At 45.7% G+C, this 18,714-nt stretch overlaps 1 protein-coding gene across 2 annotated transcripts in view; it reads right to left on the bottom strand.

Annotated features, from left to right (window-relative positions):
- Nucleotides 1-18,714, bottom strand: part of RFX4 (regulatory factor X4) — a 164,964-nt gene that overhangs the window by 71,622 nt on the left and 74,628 nt on the right. The window contains exons 5-7 of one of the 2 annotated variants that reach the window (XM_027107437.1): nt 5,834-5,895; nt 1,558-1,771; nt 23-100 (exon numbers count right to left, since the gene is read on the bottom strand). In XM_027107437.1, the coding sequence (XP_026963238.1) occupies nt 23-100; nt 1,558-1,771; nt 5,834-5,895 (354 nt within the window). Of the gene's footprint in view, nt 1-22; nt 101-1,557; nt 1,772-3,346; nt 3,530-5,833; nt 5,896-18,714 lie in introns of those variants that run through there. The other variant, XM_027107439.1, reaches the window with a different exon arrangement.

Here is an 18,714-nt window from a genome sequence, read left to right as displayed (position 1 = left end):
AGCTCAACACTTGTTGACCTACCTCATCAAAGTTGGCTCTTATTACAGTGTCCAGTATTCTCTGACAGTGTGTTCTGTACATCATAATAAAGGTAGAAACCTGTGAGGGGTGAGGAGGGATCAACAATAAAGGCATACATTAATACGTGTTACTTCTGCCCTTGGAATTTCAATTTCAAGTCATTTATTCTATGTGGAGGGGATGAAATTCGCCTAATTCCTACTCATCCTGCAAGACCCAGACAAAACTCATTTTCACTAGGTGGGGCCCGCTGACTCTCAGCTCCCTCCTCTGTGCTCCCATAACACCTGAGTGTGTTTCTCCCTCAGAGCACTCACCCTGTGGTATGGAAAGCATGGGTTTCTCTCTCTGCCCCATCTCCACCCCCTGAAACTGTGGACTCTGGGAAAATAAAAATAGCATATTATTCATGCTTGTGTATCCAGCATTTAGTACAGTACCTGGCACATAGTAGAGGCCTACCGAATTAAATTCTCATCAGCTGAGATACTGAAAAGTTAAAACCCAGCATGTACTCATAAGAAGAGGTGCTTTTGCCCAAATCACAAAAAGACATTTGGAAATTCTCTAGAATCTGCTTAGCAAAAGAATTGCATCTCCAGCTCCATTTAACTAAGAATTTTAAAGCAATGGTACAGGAAGTTTGTTGAGCAAGAAAGCAAATTTGAGAAAAAATAAGGATTTATCTAGTTCTTAGATTTAAAGCATTCTTTTCAGATATTCTTTTTGTTTTAGAACCTAGATATATGCTTTATATAAACTTAGTTTGCTTGTGCAAGCATCTGTCTCCCTGCTCGACTGTAAGCTTCCTGAGAGCAGGACTCAAGTCTCATTCACCACTGCAACCCAGTGCGATATGTAGAAACTCATCACCTACTGGCACACTGGGCAGCACAAGGTAGGTGCATTAGGATGTGACCACCCAGGGGAAAGTCTCCAAATTTGTGTTTCCAATTATTTCTTCCCAATACCCTATGGCCCAAACTATCCGATTCACTGTACCTATAAAATCTTTTTTGTCTATGGGACTATAATTTCACCACATCCTCTGCAGCACATGGGAAAATAAACTTTATCCTATATAAAAGCAATCCAGAGGAGGGGGCCCTTGTGAAATGAGACAGTACAACATCATAGATGGGTAGGAAGGTAAGTAAGATAGATAGGTAGAGAGATAGAAACTTTTAATTTTAGAATAGTACTGGGTTGTAGTACAGTTTTGAAGATAGTTCAGGCAGTTCCCTTATAGCTCAAACCCAGTTACCTCTACCGTTAACATCTTGCATTAGGATGGAACATTTGTCACAACTAATGGACCAACACGGATACATTGTTATTGTCAACTAAAGTCCATACTTGAATCTGATTTCTATCTTTATATTTTTAAACTCACCATTTTGTAATAAAAGTGTATGTGTGTGTGTGTGTGTGTGTGTGTGTGTGTGTGTGTGTGCTGTGGTGTGTGTGAGAGAGAGAGAGAGAGAGAGAGAGAGAGAGAAACCACCCACTCCCAGCAACACTTCAGACGTGGTCACCTTCTCCTCTGGCAGACTGGCCGGCAGATTTAGATCTTTGACATTTGGAAACTCTGGCAGCAATGTTCCAAGTTTGGACCGGGGTGAATATGCCACCGTCTGTTTGCTCACTTCTTTCTTGCCCGTCTCGCTCACCCAGGCGGCTCCTTTCTTGGAATACATCACATCATAATATTGGGAGCTTTCCTTCACCGCGATGCCGTAGTAATGATACCTGGGCCACAAAGGAAGAGAGAGAGACCCACATGCACCCTCATCAGGTGGAGGTTCCTGAGCCGCGGGAGCCCAAGGCCAAAGACGGCTGGACCCATCCTCCCTGAGCTAGAAGAGTTAACTCCTCTGCAAGGCTCAACATGTTGGAAGTCTAGAATTAAAGCAAAGTTCCATGTTGCCAGCCATCAATCAGACAGGTAAAAATAACCAAAATTGCCTCCTACAGAAAATGTTAAGTCAAATACTTTGCAAAGCAGAAAGTGGGATAAAAAAATTTCCATTTGTACTTAATCTCTTATATACATGGACCCAAGAAGAAGAGTGTGTTTATGACTGTTAACTGTACCACCAACAAAAATTCATTTGGTCTATGTTTTTCTTAATCAATAAATGGCAGTCTTAAAGAACTGTATCTTAAAAAGGATAAACTCAGTATCTCAGTTGACACTGAATGTAAGACAAAGACCAGGACCTTTTATTAACTCAGAATGGGCTTAATAACAGCAATGTTTTCAATTAAGACGAATGAGGGATGGAGGCTGCATTTTGTTTGGGTTTTAGCTACAATCTATTGAACACTTGCTATGTGCTGGGCACTTTGGAAAGTGCTTTACATACATTAATTTGTAAAATAATTCTATGAAATGGGGATTATTATAATCTTTCTACAGATGAGAAAATGGAGGCAAGAAAGCTTAAGTAATTTGTTCAAGGTCATACAGCTGTTTAGGGGAGGAAGCAGGTTTGACTACAAAGCCACTGTGCTACACTAAGAAAACACACCACATGGTGGTGTTACAAATTTTAATGTTTGTCAGAGCCACTTATGGACTGTAATAAAAATACAGATTCCAAGGCCCCTTCCCAGACCTAAGGATTCAGGACAGGGAATAAGGGGCCGAGAATCAGCACTGAAATGAGCACCACAGATAATTCTGAGGCACATCCATTTGAGATCAGCAAGCCTGCTGGGTTAGGCCCCTGCAGTACATTCCTGGCTCTATGAGACCGCCATTACCTACTATTCTAACACAGCAGCTAACAAGGTACTAAGTGCTTTACACACATTGCCCGATTTCATCTCACAAAACCCCTGGGAGGCTAGAACTAATTATTATCCCCATATTACAGACTAGGAAACTAAGACCCAGAGAATTTAAGTAACACACCCAAGATCATATAGTGAGTAAGCAGTAGAGGCAGGATTTGAACCTCTAAAAGTGCTTTTAAGCGCTGAGCCGGTGACTGTCAAATTTTACTACTAATAAGAATCACCTACAAAACATATTAAAATACAGACTCCCAGGCCCTGCTTCCAAAGATTCTGATTTAGCAGATCCAGAGTGGATTTTTACGATCACATGGCAATACTAATGTAAGTAATTCATGGACCTCACTTTCAGAAATGCTGTACAACGTGTTAACTACTCTTTTCTACTCATGGAGATATGGTGGTGACAGTCACGAGATAATACAAAAGAGAAAGCAGTCTGAGTTCTGGGAGAGGCTTCCCAGGGAGAGGAGAGCGGAGCACAGGTAACCTCCCCTTTCCCCGCTCCCCCTTCGCTCCTGATACCATTCTGTGATACTTCTGCTCAGTGGGCATCTCGCCTCTATCTGAATGCCTCCTGGGATGAAGCACTCAGACCCTCCGAAGGTAGCCCAGTTCATTTTAGGTTGGTGCAGTGATCAGAAAGTTCCTCTTTGTGTTGAGCTGATCTCTGTCTTCTACGCCTTCTACTTCCCAACTGTCATAACTGCCTTTCCACCTGGAGGGCACTCCTTTGGTAGTGGGGGTGGGGGTGGGTTCCATTTGCTCTGGAAGCCCCTCCAGGCGGGAGGGCAGTTATGACACGCCTCCCTAACTTTACAAAGTGCCCCCTTATACTTTCTTAAGATCAAGCTAGTAATAACATGTTCAGGTCAGACCGCCTCTTGATTTTTCAGACTGTATGTTGCTAGAATTGGCAACTGCAGCGAAGCTAGTGCTCTGACCACTTCTCAGGTTTCTATTTCAGGTCTGTAAGGCACGTCAACACACTCTCCATCAGCCCCCTGCCCCCCCAATTTATTCTGTCCAAGTAAGTTTGCTGAGGGATTTTCTCTAAAAGGCCAAATGGCATGTTGGAGACTAGAGCTTCTTATTACCTTTCAATTGGTTGAAGGTGAGACCAACCTTGGAGGATCCTTATGGAGAGGATACAATGAAACTGAATTTTTAAAGAAGGTATTGCCTAATTTGCCAACCTCTAGGTTAAAGAAAAAGAAAACAAAAGCAGGCTCTTACATGTAGACAGAAGGAAACTTTCTCCAAACTTATGCAGGATGGGAAACCATGCTGTTCTATCTTTACTACTTTTACTGCCTGTCTTTACTATCTATCTATCTTTACTATCTATTTGTACACTTTTATCTCAGAAATGGCAACAATGTATTGGAGCCAGTGACTCTAAAAAGACCGTAAGCTGGAGAAAAATAATTCCTTTCCATTCATTCAAGAGTCTTCCAACCATCCACTTCTCTGTGGATTGATTTGCCCTTGTGTGCCAACCACTGTGCTCACCAGCAAACAAATAAGGAAGAATCTGGGTTTTCTACTCTATACTCTTACCAGGGCTGAAAGCTCATTTTTAAACAAATACTGGAATTTTTCATTATGAGTGAGATTTGTTCATGAGAGGAGTCATCCTGAAAAATTATTAGAAATTTATTCCAAAATGTCCCTTGCTCAAAAATTTTCTGTAAGTCTCTTTGGAAATTGCCCCCAGAGCTTCTGAGCCACATGAAAAAAATGAGCCTCGTTTATTTTCAGAACTTTACTACAAAGGGTTTTCCCCAGTTTGATTGTCCACTTTCCACTTTCTTTACCTAATTTGGCTCCAAAGTTAAACCCACCCTTGGAGGATGGGAATGTGCTGCCTGGGGATGGCCAGGGGTAGAGTCAGGGGGCAGTATTGGACATTGCTGCTTTTGAAACATTTTTAGTGACAAGTCTTACAAGTCCTATGTGGTGGTTGTTTTTTAACAAAAAGTTTCATTATTTTATAAGTCAGTATGTGTTGATCTGCTACTCAGCATGGTAAAAACGTTTAGAAATGCTGCATAATAAGGCACCCTCTAGTGGAATCATGGTGTACAGTAGTATAATAAAGGTTCTGACAAGTCCTGCATAAAGGACCCTGTTTAGCTCAGTGCTTACCAAACTTACATGGCCAACAGACCTTCTTCATGGAACACCTAGTCACTTCCAACAGTTTTTTGAAACACCCTTCGAGGCAAGTCTCTATAAATCCAGATTTTAGTGAAGCCTGGGCTAAATAGGCAGAGTCCCTTCCCGTTGACTCTCACCTGGCAGACAGGCATCCACACAGCCTCTCACTCCTCGGGTCACCTCCTCAGTAAGCCCTTCCAGGGCTACCCTCTCTAAACCAGACCAACCTTTTGTTATTCTCTAGGACAACCCTCTTCACAATCTGATGATCATTTTTGTCTGTCTTCCCCTGGAGAATACATGTTCCATCCAGGAGGGCGGAAACCTGTTTGCTCGTGTGTCCCCAGCACTTAGCACCATTTATCTGACATGTAGAAAATGTGAAGCAAACATTAGTTGGTTGGTTGGTTCCGAATGGATGAATGGGAAGCAGTACATCCTGGGTACCACAGCATGGCTGGAGCTTTCCACCCCATCTCCCTTGCAGGGATTGGTACAGGGTTGCTTCTCTGGCAGACTGGATACTGTCAGAGTAGAGAGTTTGTTGACCAAAACAATCCAAGTAACCTGGAGATTGGTCAAGAAACCACAAGGCGCTCCTTTTAAAGAACGCCCAAGACTCTTTCACAAAAACAACTGAAGGCAGGGTGGCACCATGTCGGATTCCTTAAAGCAGCTGGCCTTTTGGACGGCCTTGCTCTCAGGGCTCCTGGGAGAGGGGGCCACTCCCGCCAGCCACAGACTTCCCCCCCAGGCCTGTGGACTGAGCTCAGGATGAAAGGCCTGGGGTCCCGATCTGACTGGAGGCCCGTGGACATGCACTCTGCAGGTGGAAGGGCTGTCGGTGCTTACTTTGACTGTCCTCGGGTCCCGAGTCTTCTGGTGGTTAACTGAGGAAACTGCTGCCTTATGATCTGTAAGTCAACACAAGAATCAGTTACACGCTGGGAAAAGCTGGGAGCACAGTGCCGGAGTTTACAAACAGCAATCTAAAGAATGAAGGAAAACACAGACCCTTGGTTGAGATGAGTTATTAGGAGTCCAAGAGGAACCCCGAGAAGACCACTGGTGCTGGGGACGCCGCGGGGGGGGGGGAGCACCTGAGTGACGGTGGGGCTCTGGATCCTCAGGGGGGTCTCACTTGGCCGCTCTGGGCTTCACCCCCCTCCTCACAACGTAGGCAGTGTACGCTTTCATCCAGAACCTGTTACCCCCGTTTACAGCCCTCCAAAGGCTTCCGCTGCACCTGGTACTCACCCCCACCTCAGCCTCTGTAACCCGGTCCCTCCTTGCCTCCTGGCCTTCCTCTCCTCCGACTCTCGCCCTTCCTCACTGCATCCCAGCCACACTGGCTTGCTTTTTATTTTATTTTTTCCCTGTTCCTGAAACATGCCAGGCTTCCTCCCCCCACTGGGGGCCTTTGTACTGCAGCTCTCTCCATCAGGAATGCAATTTCACCCAGATCGTCACAAGATTAGTTCCTTCTCCTACCACATTCGGGCCTCTGGGCAAGGTCCCTCTGCCCAGAGGCCTTCTCTGACCAGCGGGTGCAGAGTAACACATGCAGCACCCCAGCATGCGACCCTGCTTTCTGTCCTCCTCTCGGCACTCTCCGCAGTTGTCTTGCTCGCTTACTCTCTGAGGGCTTATTTCACATCTCCCCCCACCTGAACATAGTCCATGAGAGCAGGGACCTGGCCCAGGGCACATGCGAAGAGCTCAGTCCATGTTTGTCGAATGAAGGCATGAAGCCCGACCCCTGGCCTGGAGAGTACCCTTTACTCATTTGACAAGTGGACGACGCTAAGTGCTGCTTCCCAGGACAACCACGTAGATCTGCCAGAAACCTAGGAGGGGCCTTCTGCCAAGGTGAAAACACAACCAATGGGCCTCTTTCTTGGTGTGTACAGCGATGGTGTTTGTGAAGAGGCAGTATGTAGAGGGGTTCTGTGCAAGGGCTTTGGAGCTAGATTACCTGGATTAGATCCAAGCTCAGCCATTTGTTATTCTGGGGCCCTTGGGCGAGTTATTTAACATTCAAATGACTCAGCTTCCTCATTTGTAAAATGGGAATGATACCAACCCCTACCTCAGAGAATTTTTGTGAAAATTTAAACAGTAAACATATGTAAATAATTAGCAACAGTGCCTGGCACTTAGTAAGGGTTCAATAAACATTGCCCATTATGACCAGTGATTATCCTGATGACTCATTCATTCTCTTTTATTACCAGGGATGTTTAAGTCTAGCCACATTTCTTCTAACTCCCTTCTCTTCTAATACAGCATCGAGCAGGCAGGTGTGGTCAGACAGAGGGAGCCTGCACACTGTCCTTCATAAGAGATGCTGCTGCACAGACTTCCCTGGTGGCGCAGTGGTTGAGAGTCCGCCTGCCGATGCAGGGGACGCGGTTCGTGCCCCGGTCTGGGAAGATCCCACATGCCGCAGAGCGGCTGGGCCCGTGAGCCATGGCCGCTGTGCCTGCGCGTCCGGAGCCTGTTGCTCCGCGGCGGGAGAGGCCACAGCGGTAAGAGGCCCACGTACTGCAAAAAAAAAAAAAAAAGAGATGCTGCTGCTCATTTCCCACTGGCAGGGCACGAACTATGAGCACCTTCTCAGAGGTGCGGATGAATCTCTACTGATCCACTTACACCCTCTTCCAAGCCTTTCCTGATCCCCTGACCATGTAAGAGCTCTTCCTTCTCCAAACCGGTGCACCTGCTACTTCCAGTCTGTGACCAAGTTCCATCCTCCCTCTATTGTGAATATATCCTGATTCTCCCCGCATCTCCATCTCCATTGGCCCCAGGGCCATAATCTCACACCTGGATTGCTGCAATGGCCTCACTGCCCCTGCTGCCAGGCATGCCTCACCTCAACCACTCCTTCCTGAAGACTCCAGACAAAGTCCAAACCCACCAGGTTCTGCCTTCATTCCAGCTCACCTCTCGTCATCCTCTTCCTCTCCCAATCCCATCAAGTATTGAAGGGTATTACCACTTTTTAAAAACGTGCTAAATTGGAGAGCCAAAAAATGACCTGTGCCTCTTTCTTCCATTTGAGCATCAGGCTTTTTCATCTATCAAATGGGGATAACGACACTGTTTCAACCTATCGTCCAGGCTCTGCCCCCCGCTTGATGTCCTCCAGGAGCATCACCCTTTTCTAGCACATTCTCTTCATCGACAGACGTATCCTTCAAATCCTTTGATGGCTCTTCAGAGAATTCTCAGAAAACCCAGTTTCCAGGCTTTTGTGGTTATCTTATGGTCTCCCAAGCAATATATTTGCGTGGTTAAAATCTTTAATTCCATTTGTGAAAATACTTTTTCTCTAAAAATATGTGATGGCCAAATCCTCTCCTCCTCCTCCAAAAAGAGAGAAAGGTCATTTCAAATAAAGCACGAAGAGGAAAGGAAGCCTGTTAGGAGTTGGGGGTGGGGGATGGGTGGAGGCCCTGCTGCACCACATCGCTCTCTGCCCAACTGGAGGTCAAGACTTTTCCCACTCTGAGCAAAGAAAGCTGTCGCAGACAGCACCTCCTCCTTCCAGCCGCAACAAAAACCTGTGGGAAGGGAGTTTGCTTTTTTTTTAAGTGTTTCTTATGGGCTGCAAATTACAAATTATTCTCCTTTCCTTTCACCAAATAATCAGCTGGTCCCTGAATCTGAAAGCCCAGCACAATTTAGTTTGAGTCTCAAAATGCAGGGTCGGTTCAGCCCTGCTAAGGCTGTTCAGCTTTTAATTTCTGGAGCAAGACTCAGCAAACAGTCAAACACTTTTGTGGAGCTGTGAGAGTTGAGCTTCACTGTTTGATAAATGGGCAGACGGCAGGCAGCCCCTCTTTCTTTTTTTGTATGGATTCAATGAAGCCTGCCTAAAGAACACCACATGCTGTTCTAGCTACTGATCTAACATTCCGCAACATCCCAGCCTTCCAAATTCCCTTTAATTACTCAGGAATCCCACCCTCTGCTCTTTCAGCCTGGGCAGACGGGGCTGGGGTCTCCATGGGCCAGGCAGGGGTGGGATGCGGAGAAGCTCTGGCGAACCAGTCTCTCCGGGGCTGCTGGCATCCTTTTTTAGGTGGTGGTCAGGTTATTCATCTCTTCCGTCCGTTCTTCTCTCCATTATACACATGGCTCCAGGTGGAAGGAAACTCAGCACGCAGGGTACCCTGACATAATTTTGTGGTTGTAGTTTTTTAAGAAACATGAGTGAGTTTGGGGCAAACGTTCCTGAAATGGCATCTTCAAACCACAGGCCTCATTTAAGATAAGGAAGGGGAAGAGTGAGAAGAGGAACTGACACCCATTGGGCATCAGCAGGCACCATGCGCTAGACAAAGTATTTTACTCTCGGTATTAAATTTATCCTAAAAACCACACTGGAGGAGAATATGATGGTCCTCGTTTCACAAATGAGGAACCGGGGTCTAGGGTGATACAGGCTGCTCGGATTCACAGACGCCAGCGAGCAGAAGCAGCAGGGATCCAGTTCCACTGTCTCCTGTTCATCACTTTCACCGACACCCAAGGGAGCCAGCAAGGGTCCACTGACTGTGCACGAAACCCTCAGCATTCTCTGTGGGTGTCACCTCAAGAGACACCTTCAGAGCCACATAGCAAAGCCACTCGGCCTCATTACTCTACAGAGAGGCCTTGTTTGACTTTGACCCCAAGTCATATGGTCTTGCTTGATCCAGCTTGATCTCCAAACTTAGTCATCAGGGACGCTCTGAAAAAAGGCTTTTGGTTGTTCCCCAAAATTCAATCCACCCTCAGTAGGCAAGGATTTGCCACCAACAGGAACTGATCCAAAAGAAGTTCCAGTGTAATGGAATCAGTGGATATTCTCCCCCACTCCGAGGGAGACAAACTCGTGTATACAAAGAATCAAGTATGCTTAAGACGGTTTTAAAACAAGAGCTCCCGGTCTTATTTCAGAGGTCATCTGGGTGTGGGAAAAAGAAAAGGGGCTTTTCAAGCAGCAAGAAATTATAAATTCAGTACAATGGCAAGTACTTGTGCCTTCTCTTAAAAAACACACACAACGATTTTTTGAACAAGAGACAGAAATGGTTAGGGAAAGAGGTTAAAGGGATTCTAATTGTCACAACTTTAAGTCTGAAAGTGGGGTACTCTCTTTGTTGGCAATAGACCTTGAGCCTTTTTCAGAGAAGAAAAAATAATTAAGCCTGGTAGTATGAATAAGTTTTCCTAAATACTTTCCATCGATGCTACCATCTTGAAATGGGTGCTTGCCAGAGTCATTTTACTATGCTGGGATAACTCTATCCATTTAACAATTTGGGGAGGAGTAACACCTACTGGGTGCCAGGCACTGGAGGGTGAGGTGGGTTCTACCCGGCTGCAGGTTCCACAGGAAATCCCACAAAAGAAATTTTTAAAAATTACAAGAAATTTACATCTAGAGCAATGAGACAGAAATGGAATTTCAGATTATGCATACGGATTGATGAAGGATTCCGAGCAAACACCCATGGCTAGAGAGGTAACGATCTGTTGCTCGCGATAAGTACCGTGGGTAACAATTCCAAGAAGTCCAAAAATCTATATGTGAGCCCAGTATTGTCCTTGGGATGTTGGGATGATGTGTCATGTCTGTGAGTGTGAGAAGAGACAGTCATCATACACCCATTTAGCTAGAATGTGGTGAGTTACATAAGATAGAGGTTAAGTCAAAAAGGGAATAATTCTGAAGATGATAATACGAGAGGGTGAGGGTGGTGATGGTAGCATGTGTGTGATGTGGGAAATTTTTAGAACAATTGTTCTCAAAATTGTTCAGAAGGAAGAGCAGCTAGGAAGGTTGAAACATTCATATGTTGGTGATGATATATTAAAAACATGATGCATTAAAGTCATGAAATGTTGCGATGGTAAACTGAAATCATAATTAGAGCTAAAGTGCACTGAGTGTTTATACTTACCAGGCACTGTGCTAAGGCAGCCCTTTTAACAGTCATTATCTCAACAGTCCTCAGGTGGTTGGTGCCATGTCCCCATTTTACAGAGGAGAAAATTGAGGCTCATAGCTATTAAGAAAGCTCCTGAGTTCACACAGCTGGTAAATGGTGGAGCTGGGATTCAAACCCACACAATTTGATTTCTGAGCTTTTACACTGCACATCAGTAAAGACGTGTGAAGTAACAAAATATGGAATCTGGTGTGAAATCAGACATTCTGACATCACAGCAGATACTAAGGGTTAAGAAAAACATATGCAAGAATTTAAAGTAGAAGGAAACTGTCCATGTGCTTAATTTTTTTCCTTTGCAAATTGCAAAAAGACCATCCCTGAAGAATCCTAAAGATGCCTCAAGAGTACCTTTATCTCCCTCTGTGTCCCTCCACAGGTGCGCAAGCAACCTGGGGTCAGGGCAGATTGTGAGCGCTCTTGAGGAAGAGGGCAGTCATGTAAAACAAGAGGAACCTTTAGCCTTATCTCTGTTCCAGGCATATGTGGCTGAAAGAAGCATAGGTCCCCAGAACACTGTTGTCTGTCTGTCTGTCTGTTGGTTTCTTGCATTGCTCAAGCATGGGCGGTGGGGAGGAAGGAGCCACGTATTCAAGGAAGCAACACCCACAGCCCAAATGGCTAAGTACCTCAAGCCCTCACGGGGAAAAGGCAGGATATAAATAAATTCAATTCATACAAGTACATCTGCCGCCCCAGATTCCCTTCCTCCTGTCTCCCTACCTCTTACTGGAGGTGGCGGGGGGGGGGTCCCTGCCCAGCAGGTGGCATCCACTGGTCTCCCCCCTTCCCCTCAGATCCAGCCCTGACACTACACATCGGACCTTGGGAAGCCCACTCAATCTCTTTGACTTTTAATGTCCTTGTCTGGAAAATGAGAAGGTCTCACCAATAGATCTTTAAGTTCCCTTAATAGATTAAGCTTCTTTACATTGAGGTGTTAGTAACTGGGAAGTATTAATGAATTACCCTGCTCTTTTGTAGTTGCATTTCCACAGACTTAAATGAAAGGAACTGAGGATTTTGAGATATCGGCAAGCCTTCGGGGGAGGTGCATTTGCGAGGTTAAAGGGCCTCCCGACGTATTCAAGTCGCACTGTGTCACAGCTGTCTAGTTGCCTATCCATGAAACAGCCTCTTCCTGACAAGCTCAACAAATCTTTGACCATAAATCATGTTACCCCACACAGTCTAAGCTACTCACTTGGTGCACTTATGTTTCCTCCCGTGGGCTCCACATTTGAGAGTACACCCTGCACTCTCTTAGGATCCTGGGTTCCATTTTATAGTCGTGACACAAAAAAGCACACATGGAGAGAAATGGGTGAAGGTGATCAAAAGGTACAAACTTCCAGTTATAAGATAAATAAGTCCTGGGTTGTCATGTACAACCGTCATGTACAGCATGCTGACTATAGTTAACATTATTGTACCGTATGATCGAAAGTTGTCAGGAGAACAGATCTCAAAAGTTCTCATCACAAGAAAAAAAAATGTGTAACTCTGTGTGGTGATGGATGTCAACTAAATTTATTGTGTTGATCATTTTGCAGTACATACATACATCAAATCACTACGTTGTACACGTAAAACTAATACGATGTTAGATGTCAATTAGATCTCATTTTTTTAAAAGAAAAAGGATACGTGGATTTCTGAAATGCCCTTATGTGGATAAAATGGCTAGTTGTCTGCCCCTTTCCCTTTCTAACTGAACTCTAATTTTTTATTCCAGGAGGCGATGGACTACATTCTCCCGCCTCCCTGACAGCCAAGGGCAGACAGTGAGACAAAAGGGGAAATCACTGGGCAGGGCTCTGGGAAAGCTTCTAAAGACAGCTGACTCAGCTGGAGTTTTGACCTTTCTCTCCCTACACCCTGTTTTCTACTTCTTGCCTGGAATTTAGGCTTTGTTGTCCAGCAGTCACTTTGGACCATGAGGTGACCTAGAAATTAGAAGCTATCTGCTAAGAATGGCAGAGCACAGAGAGAGAGGGAGCCCAGGTCCCTGATGCTCTTATAGAGCTGTTATACTAGCATAGGTTACCTTCTTTTAAACTTATTCTATGTGAAGAAAAGTAAAACCACAAATTTATTTAAGCCACTGTTTGGGAATGAGGAGAGGCATCTCTTACACACAGCCCCAATACAATTCCTAACTGATACACCTTCTGATGTCCACCCAGGATTTACCTCATAGGAAAGGTTCCAGGGACCCTGGAATCAGCTATCTCATCTTTAAACAGGAACAAAAACCGGCATCTAGTTCACAGGGCTGTGTGAGGATTAAATAAGGTAATATGGGGGCTTCCCTGGTGGCGCAGTGGTTGAGAGTCCACCTGCCGATGCAGGGGACACGCGTTCGTGCCCCAGTCCGGGAAGATCCCACATGCCGCGGAGCGGCTGGGCCCGTGAGCCATAGCCGCTGAGCCTGCGCGTCTGGAGCCTGTGCTCCGCAACGGGAGAGGCCACAGCAGTGAGAGGCCCGCGTACCGCAAAAAAATAAGGTAATATGTGCAGAGGGCTTGGCCCAGTGCCTGGCAAAGAGTGTCAGTGTTATTGTCATTATGATTTCTCATTGAAAAGTGTTTCCAGTTCATATGGTAAAGATCCTCACACCTTTGTAGACTAACTTCCCCACGTGATAGATGGAGGGACTGAGGTTCAGACAGGGAAATGGGACCTGTCCAGGGTAATACAAAGAGTAAGAGTGACAGATCCTCAAATTCAGGGCCCAAAACCTGGCGTTATTGGAAACTCCTCGCCTACTGCACATGGTGGACCCTCAGTAAAAGTCTGTGGAAGAAGACATTCTTTTGCCTTTAATCCTCCACCAGAATGCCTGTTACAAATGCGTGGAAAGCAATCCAATTAGTAAGAGATATTCTCTTAGCTCAGAAATCTGAGGTCCAGTTTTTCTTTCCGAAAAAGCTTAGCTCTTGCTAAGTGCAGTTATGCTCCATCTCTGGGCAGGTGGAGTTTTTAGTTTCCAAAAGACCAGTGGAAAAGCAGGAGAAAGAAGCATTTGGTGAAACTGAAACACTCGCTTCAGCTTCCATGGATCCCGCAAGTCTGCAGGTTAGGAGAAGGCAATACTAGGTACCTAGAGGTACTCCGTGATTGACCTGGTTCTCAGGCTGCCCTCACTCCCCACCCCGAGGAGGCAGCAGTTTCCTCCTCTGCATCCCTCCGATGCTGGGTGTTCATAGCTCAGGGGGCACATCTGCCATCTTGCTTTGCAGTTTCTCCCATGCATATGTCCGTTTGCAGCCTCCTCCCCTAGAGGACTCCATTTCCCATCTCCTGAGATAAATGCATACCTAATAAATACATACCTAAGGTTCACTTGCGTGAACCCAAGTGTTGAGGGGGAAGCAGAATGGGAAATACTGGCAGGGGGGTTCCCAGTGCCTGGAACACCCTGGGGGGAAGATTTGAGGGGAAATTTCTCAATTGCAGTGACCAGCGCACTTGACCCTGAGAGACAGGCTGAGACTTCACTCCCAAATTTGATCATATGGAGGTGTCCAAGTGACTGCTAATGACAACACCAAAGTCAAAAGGACAACTGTTTACACAAAACCTGCCTCTACACATAGGGACCATACCCCCAAAATAAGTTGCTCTGTGTAAATGAGACAGTTAAGTACAGGGACTCTAGAGCCAGACTTCTCAGGGTCACATTCTGAATCACACATCTACTTACATCTACTTACTGGCTTGACCTTGGGCAAATTACCTAACTTCTCTGGGACTCAGTTTACCCTTGTATGAAATGGGGATAATAGTTTCTACCTCATAGAGTTGTTTGGGGGATTAGACAAGGTTGACATATGTCAAGTGCTTAGAACAGTGCCAGGTAATAGAAAGCACTATGTAAGTGTTCGCTATTTTTATTAATTTTATTAAACATCTGTGAATGCTGCATTCATAATTAGATATAGCTAGACACTTCTAATATCTGTTAAAAAGAATTGTCTTTAATAAGCTTGGGTAATTTATGTGAGTATGATGTCATGTGTAGGCCAATTCTGATATTACCTTGTGTTTGTTTCAATTTACAGTTGTGTTGCTCTCTAAACATTTATTTCACTGCTTTTGCTGGAGAACTAGGGGTATCATTTTGGAAGTGTTTTTTCTCACCCTGACAAGCCTGGAGGCACCAGTAGCAGGAAGGAAAGGTTAGGGAAGAGCAGAAGGTCAAACCACTCTCCCCTCCCCCACTGCAGGTCCCCAGGCCACCCGTGGTCAGTCCTGAGGTGGGGAGGAGGGGAGGAGTTTTCAAATGGATGAGAGACTGTAGGTTTCAAGTAGAGCACTGCACTGGACTTTAGTGTCTACAAGAGCACCTAAATTATTGAAAAGAGGCTTGTTTTTTGTTTTATTGGAGTATAAACTGCTTTACAGTATATTGGAGTATAACTGCTTTACAATGGCGTGTTAATTTCTGCTGTATAACAAAGTGAATCAGCTGTACATATACATATATCCCCATATGTCCTCCCTCTTGTGTCTCCCTCCCACCCTCCCTATCCCACCCCTCTAGGTGGTCACAAAGCACCGAGCTTATCTCCCTGTACTACGTGGCTGCTTCCCACTAGCTATCTATTTTACGTTTGGTAGTGTATATATATCCATGCCACTCTCTCACTTCGTCCCAGCTTACCCTTCCCCCTCCCCGTGTCCTCAAGTCCATTCTCTACATCTGCTGAGGCTTGTTTTTATAATCGATAACCGAAAAGCTATTAAACCTGCCACAAAACCATCAGGGGTCAGGGAAGGGAGTTTGGCCATAACACGGTTGAGAAACAAAGCAAAGCCATTTTCTGTTTGCACATCACCAAGGTGGGCCTGTTCCATACCCGTCACACTCGTGGCGGCTCCTCTGGGCTTCTCTAAGAATAAAAGCGTAACACGAGGCATTCAGAGAGCCGGTCAGAACCCTCCAGCATAAGGCCAGAGCCATAGGGTGAATCCTCAGTGGAGAAGCAAGAGCGGTGGGCAGTGGGAGGTCAGCTGGAGAGCACAGCCCTTCAGCCAGTATGGACAGAGATCCAGGGGGTCTCCCCCCAAACCCACCACCGGACCCCTTTCCCGCAGCGTATGGATGACGATCACAGCACAGGACACTGATAGCTGGGAGGAGCCTTCAGAGAGCACCAGCTGGTCAAAAAGACTCCTGTTGCCTTTCCTCTAGATACCCTTCCCCTCTGTCCCCCTCCCCCGACCCTGGAGGAGTCAGAAGAGGAGAGAAAGAGTCCCCCCCTTCCCTTTCACAGAGCAAATTCGGAGGCATCGTTGGGGGAGGTCTACCTTCCATGTGAGATGGAAGTTTTAAATTGGACAGAACTGGGCTTTTTCATAGCTGAGAATGAGTTTTAATTATCCAGCCAAGACTAATATGATGGCTGATGCTGTGGGATTGCCCTGCAATGTTGTCAGAGGGCAGAGCAGGAATGACGGGCAGAGGACTCTGAAGGCAGCTCTTTAAAGTACGTGAAAATACAACCAGTTTCCATTGGTACCTCAACAAGTTCATCCCTACTCAGTAAATGGACTAATGGAAAGTGGATACAATGCCAATTTCGTAGGGTGACCATAAGGCTTAAGCAAACTGCCACATGTCAAACGATTCCTGGTGTTCTTAGCAAACAGCAATACTGTAAATCATTCAATCTTCAAATATCTGAAGATCTATTATGTGCCAGGCACCATTCTGGGGGCTAGGGATGCATAGTGAACAAAAAGGTCCTCATGGAGCTTCTATTCTAGAAAAAGAGAGGGACAAAACACAAGCAACTAAAAAAATATATATGTTACATATTTATTAGTTACATGTATTAATAATTATATATTATATGTAATAAAATATATAGATAATACCACAATATATAGATAACTATACATATATATTAGTAACATCATATATATATAGTAGTTCAGACAGTGGTAAGTGCTATAAAGAAAAATAAAGTATGGTAAGAAGAGAGAGGAGTTAGAACGGAATGCAGCCAATTTTAGAAAATAGTGATTTCTTCCATTGATCGAGAACTTCACAGTTTTAAAAAACATTCTCATAAGCACTGTCTCATTTTATCCCTGGAGTAATCTGGGACACTTCCCATCTAAAGGTAAGGAAACGGGAGCTCAGAAAAGTGAAGTGACTCCAAGTTGGATGACCTTTCATCACCCCAGCCAACAGCAAAAGCAGGCACAAGAAGTCAGTTCAGCTAGTAGACTCAGGACGCTCTGCAATTCCGAAATTAATTCCAGGACCCACAGTCAATACATTACTGGAAGCTAGTGCTTTCGGAGCTTGCCCACGGTGTTGGAGAGGGGATTTTTATTTCAGATCTTACTTGCAGCAAAGCGATCGCTGCCATCCACTTTACCAAGAACAGGATCCCAGCCAGGAGACATGGGGACAGCTTTATCACTGAGGTCTGTTTCACCTCAGCCCACTTGCAAGCCAGGTGGGAGGACGACCACCAATCTAATTTTTCTCTAAAACCTAAGCTGAAATAGTGAACTTTGCCTGCTCTAAGCTAAAAGTTCAGAGATGAATCATAAGTTTGGACGGCTCGGCTCAAAGGAAGACTGTCCACGATTACACTCCAAGGTTTTACAGAACTAGTCCCTTTCTCTCAAGGAGGTGGCAGCTGCAGTGTGCCGGGAGCCCTCAGGAAGGGAAAATGTGTCTGGGATTTCAATTCAACAAGCTCAATGCGAAAACCCTCAGCAGGTACCTTCTGTCCTCCGTGGCTGGAAGGACAGCCCCAATTTCCAGTGTACTTGAAGTTGATGGCAAGGCAGCTGCAGAGAGCTTTTGCATTTGTGCTTTAATTTCAGTTAGAGTATTTCCTTGTTTGGGGACTGGAGATAAGACAGAGTTCGGATGCTTTTTTTTTTTAACATCTTTATTGGAGTATAATTGCTTTACAATGGTGTGTTCGCTTCTGCTTTATAACAAAGTGAATCAGCTATACATATACATATATCCCCAGAGCCCCTCCCTCTTGCGTCTCCCTCCCACCCTCCCTAACCCATCCCTCTAGGCGGTCACAAAGCACCCAGCTGATCTCCCTGTGCTACGCGGCTGCTTCCCACTAGCTATCTGTTTTACGTTTGGTAGTGTATATATGTCCATGCCACTCTCTCACTTCGTCCCAGCTTACCCTTGGATGCCTTTTATTTATTTATTTATTTTTTGCGGTACGCGGGCCTCTCACTGTTGTGGCCTCTCCCATTGCGGAGCACAGGCTCCAGACGTGCAGGCTCAGCGGCCATGGCTCACGGGCCCAGCCGCTCCGCGGCATGTGGGATCCTCCCTGACCGGGGCACGAACCCGTGTCCCCTGCATCGGCAGTCGGACTCTCAACCTCTGCGCCACCAGGGAAGCCCTTGGATGCCTTTTTAAATGACTATTTTGGAAGCACCTGGCACTGTAATTCTTCTTAGAGAGGAAACTTATTATTTGGGAAAATACTCTGAAAAGCCATTTGGATTAAATGAGACTTGTGGGCATAGATGCCAGCAGGAAGCGAGGACTAGAGAATAGAGGAAATTTGGTGGAGGTTGTCCCAAGAAGGAGGGAGAGGGAGAGTGCAGGGGGCAGCAGGAGGCGGTAGAGGAGGACAGGAGAGGCAGCAGAGCAGAGAAGGCGGCACCAGCTGTGGAGAACTGGCAGGAGGGCCAGGGAGCGTTTTGGGATGGGGATGTCTGTTCCATGGG

This window comes from Aethalodelphis obliquidens, unplaced genomic scaffold (assembly GCF_003676395.1).
Source record: "Aethalodelphis obliquidens isolate GAN/ISIS:26980383/991018 unplaced genomic scaffold, ASM367639v1 scaffold8, whole genome shotgun sequence".
NCBI classification, from domain to species: Eukaryota; Metazoa; Chordata; class Mammalia; order Artiodactyla; family Delphinidae; genus Aethalodelphis; species Aethalodelphis obliquidens.
Note: the sequence above shows the minus strand (reverse complement) of the source record. Positions and strands in the feature narration are given on the sequence as shown.